Raw genomic sequence first — 17,317 nt, forward strand, 5'->3', positions numbered from 1 at the left:
CCCGCAGTCTCTCTGTATTCACCAATTTGCAGGCTTGCTCAATGTCCCGCCCACGGCGCTATCTGATTGGTTACACCTCACGAGTAATAGCCTATCAACACTTGCGAAACGGTTGAAGCCGGTCCACTGGGCAGTGTTGCCAACTTGGCCACTTTGTCGCTAGATTTCGTGATTTTTTCCCCCCCAAAAAAAAGACTAGCGACAAATTTTGCGACTTTTAGGACAATCATTATTTCTCTGAGACTCTCTGGTGCTGCCGTACGAACGCGATCTCTCTTTCCCAGCGCGAGCCTCTCTCTCTGCATCTGCTGTTTCAGCTAGCGCAGAGAAGAGCAGCACTTTCAGTTAAAAAAAAAGATACTCTGTTGCTTCTAACTGTATTTTACAAAGCAAGTATAGCCGACATCAGTCACAGCACAACCACTGACTTTATCGTATGTGTATTTGATTTCATTAGTGCAGATTAATGTTTGAGAGCTGGTTATGTAGTCTTCATGGACCGCGTTTCAGTCATTATAATATTCATTCTGTTTTCTGACAACAGAAACATTAAAATATAGTGATAAAAACAGTTTTATTGAGAATTAAATTAAATGGCTGAATTAAATGCAGTATGTGAGAATAGGGAGGCAATATAATATGACGCACTTGCGCCATAAATATGCTAATTAGCGCATGGCGTCAGGAATTATAATGTTTCAAAACACCCCCCCCCCCCTCTGTTTTTTCAGGGGGACAGGGTTTCATATTTTTTTGAAGCACCCCTGGGCGCTGCCATTGGCTAGCGGACCCCCACCTGCTGTTAGCATTCCATTGACTCCCTTTCATTTTGGCTTCACTTTGACAGCGAATAACTTTACATCTGAGGCGTTTAAAGACTCCATTTGTCCATTAATTATTTCTAAAGAAACACGAAAATGTATAAAAGGCTCCATTACCTTGTATCTTACGGAATGGTCCCATAGAAGCAGTTTTTGTAAAAAATAGGCTAACGATTGCGTCATAACCAGCGACTCTCTGTCGCACAGTAGAGAAATTACCGTATGGACAGGAGTAGAAGCTCGCAGGCAATCTTTTACAATCTATGAGGCAATCGGGGGGACGTGGAGGCATAAAGTCATGAGAGATAATTAATCAGAATATTTACCAAAATGTGCTCCTGTTCACGCTCGCCTTCTCTGGAAGATTCGGTGGGTGATTCAGATTTCTCTTGGCACAGCGGTTAGAAGACTTACAGGTTGCTCACGTGACATCTACGTCATCAAGCTCAGTTTGAGTCTGCGCAGTACGCCCGACCCCCAGGAAGTGCGTGCTTCTAATTGACTTCATTTTTCTCAGTTGAATCCAGTGGGGTCGCTGTGTCCATTTATTTTACTGTCTATGGTTTTTTTCACAAATCGCACCCTATTTATATGTGCTTGTGAGATTTTCTCTGTCAGGCTGAGCTGAACGTCACATCGATTGCTTGGCGCTACACAACATGGTAAAGTCATTTATATATATTTTTTAAGAGCTTCTTAAGATAAAATATTACTGCACACAATTCACCCATTAAAAACACAACAAGAGCAAAATCCAGGTGTTTGTTGAGCCGTATAAAATGAAATATTATTTGACATCGAGGGGAAAAAAATCACATGACAGCAGCGTTTCGGGGCGAGATCGGACAAATAAATACTGAACACATTTCATTCACACTGACAAGCTAAACCAACATATGTTATTATTACCGGGTCAGATCTCATTAACAAATTATGTCTCTGGCCAAAGAACCGAGAGAAAGACGAGAGAGAAATGAGCGCTGCATCAGCCATATATATATAATTTCTGTCCCCCTCACTTCTGAAAAGATGGCTACGCCCCTGAGTACACTATTATTTCAAAATTCATAATAGCTTGGCGAATATAAACGAAAACAGCCACGTGAACATAAACTGTTGAGAAATAAATCAAAAATGGGTATTGATGCTGGGCAGTGGTGTCAAAAGTATTGGCATTTATTACTCAAGTAGAAGTATATATACTAGGGTTTAAAAAGACTTTTGTAGAAGTTGAAGTATCAACTCAAGCTTTTTACTCAAGTAAAAGTGTAAAAGTACTGGTTTAAAAAAATATTTAAAGTATAAAAGTAAAAGTAATGTAAGGAAAGGAAAAAAAATGCCATTAAGAACAAAAGCTTAGGCCACACCACTGGGGCCTATTGTGCACTACCCCACCTCCTCAAATAAACATTTTTCTAAAGGCCATAGGCCATAATGACTATAATTTTATATTAAAATGTTCATGTTGAAAATTTGGGATGCACTAGGCTACCTGTTTCAGCCGCATATTTGCCCACTGAAAATGAACGCACTTTAGTACAATGCAAATACATTAAAGGACTAGAGATGACTAGTTGCCTATAAGTATTGTTATGGTTGTCTATTTACAGTAAACATTATAGTGCTGTCAAAATGAATGATTAATCCAAGTGATTAATCAAAAACTAAAAATGTCAATTTGTCATCCGCGTCATAAATCGCAAACGATAATTTATTCAAACGTCTCGCTACCGAACTACCTACAGTAGCTTAATTTGTGGAGGATGAAGAGAAAGCACCCATTTGGTAAATGAGCCAGTAGTGAGAAATAAGAACTTTTAAGTAGGGACCGGTGCCATTTTGATACTTTTAAAACGGTACCAGCGCCTAAACGGTGCCTGAACCGATACTTAAAAAAAAGAGCCACAAAAAAACTACGGATAACATTAAAGAACATTACAAATATTTAAAATAAATCCATAGCTTTCACCTTGGATGCTCTCATTTCTCAAGTTGTGCTTCCTTTACTCTAAGGCTAATAAATGTATTTCATGATCTGGGTCATTGTTTAATACAAAACCACACATAATGTTTCTACTGTATCTGTCACTCACTCTGATATTTAGTTAAGATGAGTGCTGTCTGTCACGGTCTTTAATCAGTTCTGTGAATGACTGTATGCTCATTCTTTATAAAGTAGCAACAATGTCATTTGTAAAGTACAGAACTGTGCAAAAGTCTTAGGCACATTAGTATTTTCACCCCAAAAAAGGGTTTTAAGCCAGATATTTATATCTTTTGCTGTAGTGTGTCAGTAGGAAATATCAGTTTACATTTCCAGCAAAATATATAAATAACTGGCCGAACACCATTCTTTTAAGTGAAAATACTAACGTGCCTAAGACTTTTGCACAGTAGTGTATGTATAAAGTACGTATGATTCAATTAAGTATTTTAAGTGTAATTAAAGTTTGTGTTCGTTCATATGTGTTAAGGGCTAGATTGTCGCTGGAGGAAACAGCTGTTTATTGATGAGCAGTGACAAGCGAAAACTTTACAGTAGATGAGAAACCGACTGCTCCCTCGTGACCTTTTGTAAACTGTATTTTATGACAAAGAACTGCACAGATACAGATATTCTAACAATCTATCGATAAACACATACCTTGTGTCCTCTGTCTCTGTTTGAGCTCGCGGCGCGCTGCTCTGCTGCGGTCTGCGGATTGAAGAGCGCGCTGAAAGACAGAGAGGAGACCGGTCTGACGCCGGTTTCATTTGAAATTTAAGCGGACTGACTCTGAGGCGATCGGATACCGGTTCCATACCCAACCCTACTTTTAAGAAATATATTTTTTGATAAACAAACCCAAAACTGACTTTGTCCTTGCTGGAGTGTGATGTGATTTGTGTCATGTGCAGGTGTGATGGATCCCGTACAAACCAATAGGGTGTCGATATGTTTATACTTCTCATCCAACCACAATCAAATTCACTCCATCCAGATGGCGCGATTTATCTGGATAGGTTAGTTTTTTTTTTTTTTAAATGATGACAAGCCGGAATGAAATAGCAGTAACGAAGCTATTTTTAAAATGTAAGGAGTAGAAAGTACAGATACTTGCGTGAAAATGTAAGGAGTAGAAGTAAAAAGTCAGCTGAAAAATAATTACTCAAGTAAAGTATAGATACCCCAAATTTCTACTTAAGTAATGTAACGAAGTATTTGTACTTCGTTACTTGACACCTCTGATGCTGGATTGAATTTTAAAAGAGACTGCATTTACCAGCTGCTTTCTGTCTTCAATTGTAATCTATAAAAAACAGAAAATAATTTACAACAATTTAAAAAACAATAATTTTTTTTGTATGTGTGTATGTATTCATGTATTTATAATTTTATAGTTTTCCTCTAACAAGAATTAATCTATATTTTATTAAATCGCTGACATGTTATTTTACATTTGTGTTTAATTTTAGTAATTTTTGTTGTGATACAAACCTTCTTCATTACAATACAAAATAACTATTGTCAATGTTAAAAATTATGAAAACTAACTGTTGTACTTTTTCAACATTATATAGTTTATGTATTATAATTGTAAAAACAAATTTAGCAACTTTCATAGTAATCGTTCAACACTGCTCAACTTGCATAAACTCTCAAAGCATAAAATAAGATACAGTATCAGTAAATTAGATTTTAATGGGGGTATTGCAATAAACTAATCATTAAATACTTGTAATCATCAGTGTTGGTCATCTTGCTTTAAAGAAGTAATTAGTTACAGTTACAAATTACTTCTCCTTAAATGTAACTGAGTTAGTAACTCAGTTACCACATTGTAAAAGTAATTAGTTACTCAGCAAAGTAACTGTGACATTATTTTTTATGTTCTATAACGCTATATTAACTGATCGAAGAATAAAAACACTATAAGTATTTTAGAAAATGTTGTTTTTATTTGAACTCAATAGATTGCAGCCTGCCATATGATATGCATAGAAATAAAACATGTAAAAAAATAAATATTGAAAATAAAATTCAAGTGCAAAATTAAGACAAACAAATTGAAACTTGGGTAAAAAGAAACAAAGGGAAACCTGGCCATTAGTGCAAATCTCTGTAATTGTATATTAGGCCTAAGTTACTGCACAATAAACAGAACACTATCCAACTCTTATGGTGCGTTCACACCAGATGCGAATAGAGCATCCGGCGCGAGTGATTTTAATGTTAAGTCAATGCAAAGATGCGAATAGAAAACCTCCGAAAATCAGCGAAACACATTTTTAAATAGACGCTGTCTTTATAAATAAACTGCATATTTGAGTTTAATACAACTACAACTACATTTTAAAACTAGATTTATTCGCACAAGTCGCGTCTGGTGTGAACACAGCATGAAATATTCAGTACAGTAATATGTTAGCATGTGTTGATGTGAGGTGGTTCATAAGGTGAGTTGCTTGAGGCAGACGTGGATAAAGTCTTTTTTTCCTGGGCATAGCGTGCATGTTACAGAGACATTCTTGCCTTTAATTCTCGGTACTTCCAGTTCGAGAACGCCATTATCGCTGACGCCGGCTTGTTTAGTGGTTGTCAAAATGTGCAGTGAGCCAGCGTGAGCAGGGCACCGCCCACCCAGCCAATAATCATATTTTTTTGCAACGGCGTCAGGCAGCTGATGTGTAGCCACAAGCCAAAGCATGACACCTCGCACTTTATTCAACCAAATTGTAGTAACGCGACACTTTACATTCTCAGTAAAGATAACGGCGTTGCAATGATGGGATAAGTAATTAATTAGATCACTCCGTTACTGAAAATATAACTCCCTTAGTAACGCCGTTATACTTAAACGCCGTTACTCCCAACACTGGTAATCATTCAATAAATATTTGCCCCTTTCATAATATCGTTCAGAAATGAAGACCACATTGCTAATGTTGTCCACACGAAGGCGCCACAGAATACTAAATACTTCAAGATCTTTTCAGAGACAAAGCAGTTGGTAAATAAAGTCACCTTAATATTCAAATACAGTATCATGATCAACTTCCAATTTATTTCTCAAAAGTTTATGTTCAATAGCCAATTCTGTTGAAGTTATTGTCATAGCCTAGGCTTTTTATTAGAACAGAAGACAGCAAGGGTCCATAGAAAATTGCTTGGTGAAAAGAAACTAAAAGAGCCATGTGAACATAAACCGTTGATATATAAATCGGAAGTTGATCATTATACTGGATTTGAATATTAAAGTGATTTTATTTTCAGCTGAGCACAGGACTCTGCCTTGGTTTCACTTTTAAATAGGTTAAAAATACAAGCGAATACATAAATTGCCTTTTTTCAAGTACATTATGAGTCCTTCTGTGAGTGCTATTATGCACAACATGAAAATAGATAACTAATATAGTGCCCCTTCTTTAATTTTTCAGTAATGTGTGATAACTTGAGAAATATGTTGTCAGCACTATTAAAATAAGATCAAATTGAATCAAAGTGCTGAGAAATAATGGGAGTCAATGGCACTGAAAAACTTAACATAACAAAAACTTAACAGAACTTAATTTTTTCTGGCCATCATATCTAAATATGAAAACAATTTAAAATACATTAATGAGGATGACCTACGTTAAATGACAGAAAATATACGTCTATGTGTTGGTTAGGCATGGCCTAATTACCCTTAGGAAAATAGTATTTTGGGACAAAATATTACTATGGAAGTACTATAAGACTATTATAGAAATACTATAGCGGCTCTAGGATATTATAGAGGTATTACAGAACATAACATACTTCTGTGATGTTCTGTAATACCTCTATAATATTTTAAAGCTGCTATAGTATTTCTATAGTAGTCTTATCATACTTCTGTAGTATGTCCCAGATTACTATAGGCCTAGTATTCCTATAAGATTACTATAATATTTTGATTCCTATATAATATAAGATTCCTATAGCACTTTTTTGTAAGGGTATGTCCCCCACCGAATCGGCTTCATTAGCCTACCACTTACGGTTTGCAAAGATACATTTATAAAATTATTGCAAACCTATCAATATTTATGTTCTATTATGCATTTTCCTTGTTATATGAATAACAGAAATTCATGAAATAATATATATAGGCAGACACACAGTAATAAGATTTATTAAAATGTTGATTTTGACATTAGTGAACATCACCATATATATGATTTGGAAAAATAAATAAATAAATAAAATTATAAATGAGCATTTCTAAAGACAGTTCACCTTTAACAAGAATATCACAAAAATATTAAGAACTTGTTTTTCAACATCTTCAGTGAAAGTGCACACAGTGAACGTTTCAATGGCAACAAAAACAATCTGTGAATGTCCTATTACAGGCGGAAAGGTACAAAAAAAAGATCTATCTAGCAAGTGCACACATGAACTATAAACAGTACTAAAATGGAAGTGGTGCCATAAGATCTCAGTAATTAATCAGACACCACCATCTATTGTGTGTGCATTTGTGTATGAGAAGTTTGTTTGTATTTTTTTTCTTTTTGTGAGAGAAGAGAGAAGAGAGAAGAGAGAGAAGAGCATTGACATAGAATGGAAGCATTAGTCAAAAAGGTGTATAATCTAGCAAATGCACACATGAACAAAAAAGAACTCTGACTATCTATGGTGGCCACGCCCCCACAGCGCCATCTACAGACTGTTACCCATAACACAACAGAGTTTCGCCTCTTGGACTTCTATACTCTTTGATTGAATGGTATTTAGGAGATTATAGTTTCTGCATTATTACTATATTGGGCCTTATTGAAGTTTATTAAAAAATATAAATATTTATTAATTTTTTATTTATGCACATAAATAGATTAGAAATATTAGATGAGTTTGAATGAGTTTAAATTGATTAGAAATAGTTCATAAAAGCAAAGCTTGATTGAGTGTAATGGGATTTGGAGCTTGGCTCATCTGAACATCCTGTCAATTAAAGTCTATGGTATTTTTATGATTTTTTTATATTAAGTTTTATGAAAACCGTACGTAGCATGATTTTAGCATGATTAGCATAATGCTAGCATGTTTCTAGCATGATTAGTATGCGACTAGCATGTTACTAGCATGATTAGCATGTGACTAGCATTTTGCTAGCATGTTTATAGCATGATTAGCATGTTGCTAGCATGTTTCTAGCATGATTGGCATGTTGTTAGCATGTTTCTAGCATGATTAGCATGCGACTAACATGTTGCTAGCATGATTTTAGCATGATTAGCATGTTGCTAGCATGTTTCTAGCATGACTAGCATGCAACTAACATGATTTTAGCATTATTAGCATGTTGCTAGCATGTTACTAGCTTGATTAGCATGTTTGCTAACATGATTTTAGCATGATTAGCATGTTGCTAGCATGTTTCTAGCATGATTAGCATGTTGCTAGCATGTCGCTAGCATTTTTCAAGCATGATTAGCATGTTACTAACATGTTTCTAGCATGACTAGCATGCGACTAGCATGTTGCTAACATGATTTTAGCATGATTAGCATGTTGTTAGCATTTTTCTAGCATGATTAGCATGCAACTAGCATGTTGTTAGCATGATTAGCTTGTTGCTAATCATGCTAATCATAAACATGCTAGTCATGCTAGAAACATGCTAACAACATGCTAATCATAGTAAAATCATACTAGCAACATGCTAATCATGCTAGCAACATACTAGTCACATGCTAATAATGTTAGAAACATGTTAACAACATGCTAGTTGCATGCTAATCATGCTAGAAACATGCTAACAACATGTTAATCATGCTAAAATCATGTTAGCAACATGCTAATCATGCTAGCAACATGCTAGTTGCATGGTAGTCATGGTAGAAACATGTTAGTAACATGCTAATCATGCTTGAAAAATGTTAGCGACATGCTAGCAACATGCTAATCATGCTAGAAACATGCTAGCAACATGCTAATAATGCTAAAATCATGTTAGTCGCATGCTAGTCATGCTAGAAACATGCTAGCAACATGCTAATCATGCTAAAATCATGTTAGCAACATGTTAATCAAGCTAAAAACATGCTAGCAACATGCTAATAATGCTAAAATCATGTTAGTTGTATGCTAGTCATGCTAGAAACATGCTAGCAACATGCTACTCATGCTAAAATCATGCTAGCAACATGTTAGTCGTATGGTAATCATGCTAGAAACATGTTAGCAACATGCCAATCATGCTAGAAACATGCTAGCAACATGCTAATCATGCTATAAACATGCTAGCGAAATGCTAGTCGCATGCTAATCATTCTAGTAACATGCTAGTCACATACTAATCATGCAAGAAACATGCTAGCATTATGCTAATCATGCTAAAATCGTGTTAGCAACATGCTAATCATGTTAGCAACATGCTAGTCGCATGCTAGTCATGCTAGAAACATGCTAGCAACATGCTAATCATGGTAGAAACATGCTAGCGACATGCTAGCAACATGTTAATCATGCTAGAAACATGCTAGTAACTTCCTAATCATGCTGGCGACATGCTAGTCACTTGCTAATCATGCTAACTACATGATAGTCACTTGCTAATCATGCTAGCAACATTCTAACAACTTTGCTAATCATGCTAATGACATGGTAGTCACTTGCTTGTAATGCTAGCAATATGTTAGTAACTTTCTTTTTTAAACTTAAACTTTTCAAACTTTTAAATCTTTTTAAACTTTAAACTTTTTAAACTTTTCACATTTTCAAACTTTCTGGTCAGGCTTTCTCAAGCCAACTTAAAGTTTGTCTTGACAAACTTTTTTATCTAGTTATGTTGGCTTGGCAACAAGCCAACATACTGTTATGCTATTTAAACTTCTTCTTCTTTCTGCTCCTAAATTTCCAAATGTATCTCCTCCTAGGGCTTTAAAGCCACAAGCCCCAAACTCGGCAGACACCTGCGGGATAGAAGGGTGCTTGTTGCTATATCTTTTCAGAGTGATCAGACCTAACGTTTTTTCATTATTAAGTTTTAAATGTAAATATACATTACCCATAGACTTACATTGTCTGAGAAAAATCGCGCCCCCACTGTTGCAATACCCGGGAGAGCTGAGGGAGGAGTCTGGTTTACTTTCATTTTTAAATCGGTTAAAAATACAAGTAAATAATACAATGTCCTTCAAACTGACAAGTTAAACCAACATATCTGATTATTACAGGGGTTAGGGCTCATTAATAATTTATTACTGGGCAGAGAGCAGTCAGAAAGACGAGAGAAGAATCACTGCTGGTCAGCTCAGGCAGCTCAGTCTCCACGAGCTCACAACGAGCGAATTTATTCTTATTTAAGACCTTTTAAAAATAAATTATTACGGCGATTACACGCAGTCCACTCATTAGAACACACCAAGAGCTAAATTCAGATGTTTCTGAACTGTTGAAGTGATCAAATGATATATTCGCGGCAGCCAACTGCCCGCAGGCTCGCGATTCTCTGAACACTTGAAGTCCACATAGAGAATTTACAGCCTTTCACATTAAAACACTGCAGTGAAACGGCACAAAACAATTAGAAGAATATATTATACACATGAAAATGAGTGTTTATATGTGCTTGTGAGATTTTATCTGTCAGACTGAACGTCACAGCGATTGATCGGCGCTGCACAACATGTTAAAGCAGGGAACTACACTGCGACCAAAATGGCCGCATATGCATCACTGATTATTTTTGTACCTACTTATGTGTTATGCTATGATTTTATATGAGCATTTATTAAAACAGAAATGTGTATTTTAAGAATACGTTTTATAACGTGCTCCGAGCATTCAACACATCAAGTTGGCTTCAGCCCCGCGATGCGGGAAAGCTGAACTGAGCAGCTGGTGACTCGCGCTGTGTTCGGTGTGCACGAGAGACCCGCGTCTCGCGAACAGCAACACTGAACCGAGCTCTCCTTCAGGACGTTCACGTCCTCCTGCACCTGAACGAACAAATACAAATCGCAGTTTAAATAAACAGAAAAAAAAGAGCGAAAAGCGAAAGAGCTCAATTCAGCACTGCGGTGTTCTGGTGTTCAGGGAGCAAGCAGACGCGTCTCAAAGTCTTCTTGCTTCTGTACCGACAACAAATACATACACAATATGACGAAATACCCGTCTTGGAAAGTGTGTTCGAAAAAGTATGTGGTTATGTCTTAAGTGAATGTAAAGAGTTGCAAAAAAATCGGATGTGTATCATTATAATGGATGCGTTTGTCTCTTAAGGTGACCGCGCCTAATTTACTAGCTCTGCTGTCAGTGTCTTTAATGTATGAAAATGAAAGTAAATCACTCACTGCTCTTGATTGAATTACTTTGTAGTTTTAACAAGAATTTATCCAAAGTCAATCCAAAAATCAGATAGAATTGTTTTACTAGTGGGTGCAGGCCACTAGTTCATTTATGTAAGTGAGTATGGCAAAATAGTGATCTGTGAAATATTATACCCAAAAATTCTTCATACTGTAGGCTACCAGTGAAATTGATTAAAAATAAATAAATAATTAGGGACCTGACCATGTTTTGCTTAAGTGTTTCTTTCTTTAATTGCTAATGCAACCTTTTCACCCCACAGACTGAACCAAATTAAGCATTGCTTGCTTGGTAACTGTTCAACAAAGTATTGATAGTTGTGTAAATATTGTCATACTGACAGTTGTCTGAAGTTTTGGTTGATTCCATTACATATCTTTTTATCAAAGTTATCCGAAATTATCAAGATGAATTTGTTCTGAGTTATTGCCATATTTTATTACCAATTTCTAAACTACAGCAAATAAACTGTGATAATGTGAGAAATGTTGAAGGTGTCTGAATACATTTTGGTTTGATTGTGTATTTTATTTTACAGTGAAGACTATGCAGTGCTATTTTAAATTAACAAAAACAAACTTAAAAAAATGTAAACATTATGTAAATAGCACAAATAAATAAATAGAATGAACATACAGTACAAATTAAACAATTTTAAACAGGACCCACTGTACAACCTGCACCGAGGCCCCTCTAACCCCAGCTACAAGACGGAGCAATGCACTGTGTGTACTGTAAGACATAGAACAAGGCATGTGGTTTAAAAGATGGCAAGTAAAACAAAAAGCACATCTGTATGCAATACAGTTTCATTATTGTTCATTATTATCCAGTAATTACTATAAATAATTTGTGCAACCAAATCATGTTATGCGCCTGTAACTGAAAAAGTTATTAGCACAAGAGCCACCAGTGGAAAAAGTTAGTGTAGTTCCCTGTGGTAAAGTCATTTATATATTTTTTAAGAGCTTCTTATAATAAAATATTACTCCGAATGCACACAATCCACCCTTTAGAACACAACTAGAGCAAAATCCAGGGGGTTTTGAGTCGTGTATGTGTGCAAAACGCAATATTTGACATTGCGAAGGGAAAAAAAGTCACATGACAGCCGCGTTTCGGGGCGAGATCGGACAAATAAATACACATTTCATTCACACTGACAAGCTAAACCAACATATTTTATTATTACCGGGTCAGATCTCATTAATAAATTATGTCTCTGGCCAAAGAACCGAGAGAAAGACGAGAGAGAAATGATCGCTTCATCAGCCAGCCCAGTTATCACTACGAGCTCAGAATAAAAGCATTTTTATATTTTTTAAGAGCTTTCAAAAATAAGATATATCACAGCGAGTGCACACAATCCACACATTAGAACACAACAAGAGCAGATTTCAGGTGTTTTTGAGCTGTTTATGTGTGCAAAATGAAATATCAGTGCGATACAGCTTATGAATACTGGAAGGAAAAAAAGTCACGACAGCCTTTTAAATTAAAACAGTGCAGCGAATCAACACAAAACAATTAGAAGAATATATTATAGAGATCAAAATGAGTGCTTGTGTGATCTTTTTGTCTTAGGTGAAAATAACATCCATCTCTCCAGCTTCAGAGGACAGTGATTCTGGCTTTTCGTCGGTAGATCGGACAAATCAAGTACACGATTATTTCAAAATTCATAATAGCTTGGCGAATATAAACGAAAACAGCCACGTGAACATAAACTGTTGAGAAATAAATCGAAAATGGGTATTGATGCTGGATAGAATATTAAAAGAGGCAGCATTTACCATCTGCTTTCAGTATGTTGTCCACACGATATCTGTCTATCTATCTATCTATCTATCTATCTATCTATCTATCTATCTATCTATCTATCTATCTATCTATCTATCTATCTATCTATCTGTCTATCTGTCTATCTATCTATCTATCTATCTATCTATCTATCTATCCATCTATCTATCTATCAAGCTTAAAACTTTTTAAAATTTTTAACTTTTTAAACTTTTTAAACTTTTTCAAACTTTCTGGCCAGGCTTTCTCAAGCCAACTTAAAGTTTGTCTTGACGAACTTTTTTATCTAGTTTATTCTATTGCAGCACCTGGCGTAAAGTCTCCCTTTCATAAAATCTGAATCACATTAATGCAAGTCCGCACAAAGCAGGCTTGTACATTTGGTTTTTGAGGGAATATTTGGGATGTCTTTTTCGATTTAGACAAGCTCTGACATGCTTGTGTGTGTGTGTGTGTGTGTGTGTGTGTGTGTGTGTGTGTGTGTGTGTGAGAGAGAGAGAGAGACCTCATCAGATGCTGATGAACTTGTCTTCATCTATAAAGAATCATATTTTTAAAGTGAGGTTATTTAGAGTCATTCACTGTGTAAGCATATTTCAAGCGTTTATTTGTGTTTTGTTTTTTTTCCTGCAGTACTCTCCATTGCTTAAGAAGCTGTATTGTCAGATCGCCAAGACCTGTCCGATTCAGATCAAACTGGCTTCCTCGCCCCCAAACGGCGGCGTGATACGAGCCATGCCCATCTACAAGAAGGCCGAACACGTCACAGAGGTGGTCAAACGCTGTCCCAACCATGAACTCGGACGGGACTTCAATGAAAGTATGTCTCTTTCTCTGTTATTCCACTGTTCATGTTAGTGGTAAAAAGACATATTTTATTTACGATCAGACATGTGGAAGCATTTATAAATGAAAAATCAACAATTTGTTTAGACATTTGTTTTTTCAAGATATTTGTCCAAGACATTGGAATTTTTTTTTTTATTATTATAAATACACACAATAATAATATAAGCTTATTATAAGTAATATAAGTTTTTCCCATAATTTTCCAGTCATAAAACATTTAAACAGCAGCAGATTTAATAAAACAGTAGAATATATTGTTTATATATAATTCTGTTATAACAAAATATGCTTACAGTTTTTCTCAGTCACTTTGGTACATTTCTCAGATCAGAATTGAAATTCTCAAAACTACCTGTTCAATTCTCACATCATTGTGTCACTTGTGCACATCAAAAAAGCTGTTTCTCATTTCTTTAAACAAGTTGCAAATGCTTTGGTACATCCATGCAAATGATTATGTACAATTCTCTGTTGTTTCCTACATTATCAGTTGCTAATGTCATGTTGCTCAAATTTTATTACATAGTTTTCTGTGCAATAGTCTTACCCCCCAAAATATCGGGTCTTTAGTTCATCGTATAAGTCATTAAATGCAAAATGGTTAATCTAGTTGTCATAAACTGCCAAGCACACTTTTTTTTTTACACATTATTATTAGACTTTTTGTCAATCTGGCATGAATTGTGCAAGTGAATATTTACTAATGAAGAGAATGTAGATGATAAACCAATGATAAACCTCAAAGGTTCATCTCATGAATCTTCAGTTGGAAAGCTTATACTGTATAGACAGAGGACAACACACATCCTGACATTTGACTTATTTTCATCTTTGTGCCCATATTTCTTTTTCCTTTTCTATATCACAATGACATTGTAAAGGTTTTTTTTTTTTTTTGACCAGACCACTAGTAAAAGTTTAACTGTGAATTCTATCCAGTCTCTTTCAATCAATATCCCACATACAATAATGTGTAAATTTGTACTTTTGAAATGGATATATGGCATACATAAGCATATTGCATACTGTTCAATACAGTAACTGTCATCCAAAATGTTGCCATAGTTTACATCAGAACATCTCTCTAGAGTACACTGTTATATTGACAACATGACTAAGCAATTTGACTGTCTTATCCGTAAACTATGACACAAGGACTTGTCATTCGATGGCACTGACATGTTCATTGACACAGATATTTATTTTTGAGAGATGAACTAAAGATTTTGAGCAGGAGACTGGCTTTTGCAGGTAATCCATGGTGTTTTGCTATTTGTACGAGTTGTTTTGAGAAATGCACTTACTGTTTTGCAAATTGTGAGTTTGATTCGAGAAATGTACCAAAGCGACTGAGAAAAACTGTAATGTAGTAGACATTTTCATCAACTGTTTTTATTAATATTTTTTTTAACTAAACAAATTTTAATTACTATTAATTATTAGTATTACCTAACCTGACAACAAATGGTTACATGAACAAAAGGCATTTGTTAGATCATGTAGGGAAACAAAAGGATCTGAACATGTATGCACCAAAATACAACATTTCAGAACTAGTGAACTGCTATAATATCATAACAGTCTGTTTCAAAATAAGATATATATAGTTAATTCACCTAAAAACATGCCTGAGATCCCAGACAATCACAGAAAATCCAACCCATTAAGCACTTCAGACTTCCTCAGCTCGTTCACTCATATTAAATTCACTAGATAAAAATGTAAACAAAGATTTTCTTGTTTTCTGAAACGAGACATTGAGATGGTTAATCTGTTATTCTATAGTTACATCACGGAAAATAAAGCTAACTCGCTCACTCGTCTACACTTGGTCACTTTGATGTGTGCCACAAAAGGAACCGTTCCTGTTGTCCTTCCACTTCTAATTCAGAAACGCCCTTGTCCTGCTGCCTCTGTTTAGGTCAGACAGCTCCTGCCAGTCACTTGATTCGGGTGGAGGGCAGTAATCTGTGTCAGTATGTGGATGATCCTGTGACGGGCCGACAGAGCGTTCTCGTTCCCTATGAGGATCCGCAGGTTAGTTGAATCGTTGAGCACTTGACTGTTGCAGTCACAGCAGCACACAAACACACTGGGAATTATTGCAGATTCTCTCCGAACAAATGCATTTGTGCACAAGTTTACATATACGTGTTTTTGACGAGCTGAAGCATGCAGCGATCATTGAGTTCAGGATGCTTAACGTGTTCTGACTGGCTATAAATAACCCAGGGATTATTCTCAGCAACAATACCTGCAGTTATTCTTCTTTTTACACTGTTGCTTCATCTGCGTTAAATATCACATGGTTGGCGCCATCTAGAGATGTATATTTCTTACATACCGTCAGTGCTGATGTTCGGTCAACAAACACGTTGCTTTTTTAACGTTTTATTCAAATAAATATATTAAGTGTTTTTTTTTAAGTCATAAACAAAAGATGTAAAAAAAAACACGTCAAGTAAAAAGGGACTTCTTGAACATCATTGATGACTCATAAGGTCTTGTTGGTTAACATTAGTTAACTAAAATTAACTTATAATGAGCAATTAATTCGTTTTAGTATTTGTTATTGTTTGTTAACATTAGCTAATAAAAATATGATTGTTTATTCTTAGTTCATGTTTAGGTACAACAGATACAAACTTTAATTTAACATTTAAATACCATTTGAGATTAATAAAAGCTTTAGAATTGTTCGTTTGTTAGCTAATGTAGTTCAATGATGTTAACAAATGGACCTTTATTGTAAAGTGTTCCCATTTTTTTCATGAATTTAGTTTAAAGTGAACTTCTCAATGCAAATATTTATTATATTTATTATACTATATGCTGTGTTTGCAATATAATGTAATGCTTCTGGAAACACTCTCTTTTCATCTGTTTCTCAAGGTGGGCACCGAGTTCACAACGATTCTGTATAATTTCATGTGCAACAGCAGTTGTGTCGGTGGAATGAACCGCAGGCCCATCCTTATCATCATCACGCTGGAGACACGAGAGTGAGTAAATTCAATTCAATTAAATTTATGCATTTAGCAGACACTTTTATCCAAAGCGACTTACAGTGCATTCAGGCTATCAATTTTTACCTATCATGTGTTCCTGATCAAACCCCCAACCTTGCGCTTGATAGCACAATGCTCTACCAATTGAGCTACAGGAACACTAGTGAGTGAACGCCTTTACTTTCTTTTTCTTTCTTTCATACAGACAAGTAGTACAGACAAAATACAATGGAAAATTTCCCTCGCTTCCAAATAGGGGGTTCTTAAAGGGACAGTTCACGCAAAAATGAAAATTCATCATTTATTTACCCTCAAGTTGTCCCAAACCCGTTTCTCTCTTCTGCTGAACACAAAAGAAGAATATGTATAACCAGAAAGTGTCACGGTGTCTGGGTTGTGTTCTCTGGGTTTCCACTAGGTGTCCTCCTTTCTCACGGTGTCCGTCTCCTTTTCACTTCCTGTTCCCTTATTTGGTCACCTTTCTCCGGTTTAGTAATTGATTGTTCCCCACCTGTCTC

At 35.6% G+C, this 17,317-nt stretch overlaps 1 protein-coding gene across 3 annotated transcripts in view; it reads left to right on the plus strand.

Moving 5' to 3' along the window:
- LOC132115347 (tumor protein p73-like) overlaps window positions 1-17,317 on the plus strand; it is a 61,981-nt gene that overhangs the window by 30,190 nt on the left and 14,474 nt on the right. For all 3 annotated transcript variants that reach the window (XM_059523768.1, XM_059523769.1, XM_059523770.1), the window contains exons 4-6: window positions 13,576-13,762; window positions 15,713-15,828; window positions 16,684-16,793. In XM_059523768.1, coding sequence (XP_059379751.1) covers window positions 13,576-13,762; window positions 15,713-15,828; window positions 16,684-16,793 — 413 coding nt within the window. The remainder of the gene's footprint in view (window positions 1-13,575; window positions 13,763-15,712; window positions 15,829-16,683; window positions 16,794-17,317) is intronic.

The sequence above is a fragment of the Carassius carassius genome, chromosome 34 (genome assembly GCF_963082965.1).
Source record: "Carassius carassius chromosome 34, fCarCar2.1, whole genome shotgun sequence".
In the NCBI taxonomy this organism is placed as follows: Eukaryota; Metazoa; Chordata; class Actinopteri; order Cypriniformes; family Cyprinidae; genus Carassius; species Carassius carassius.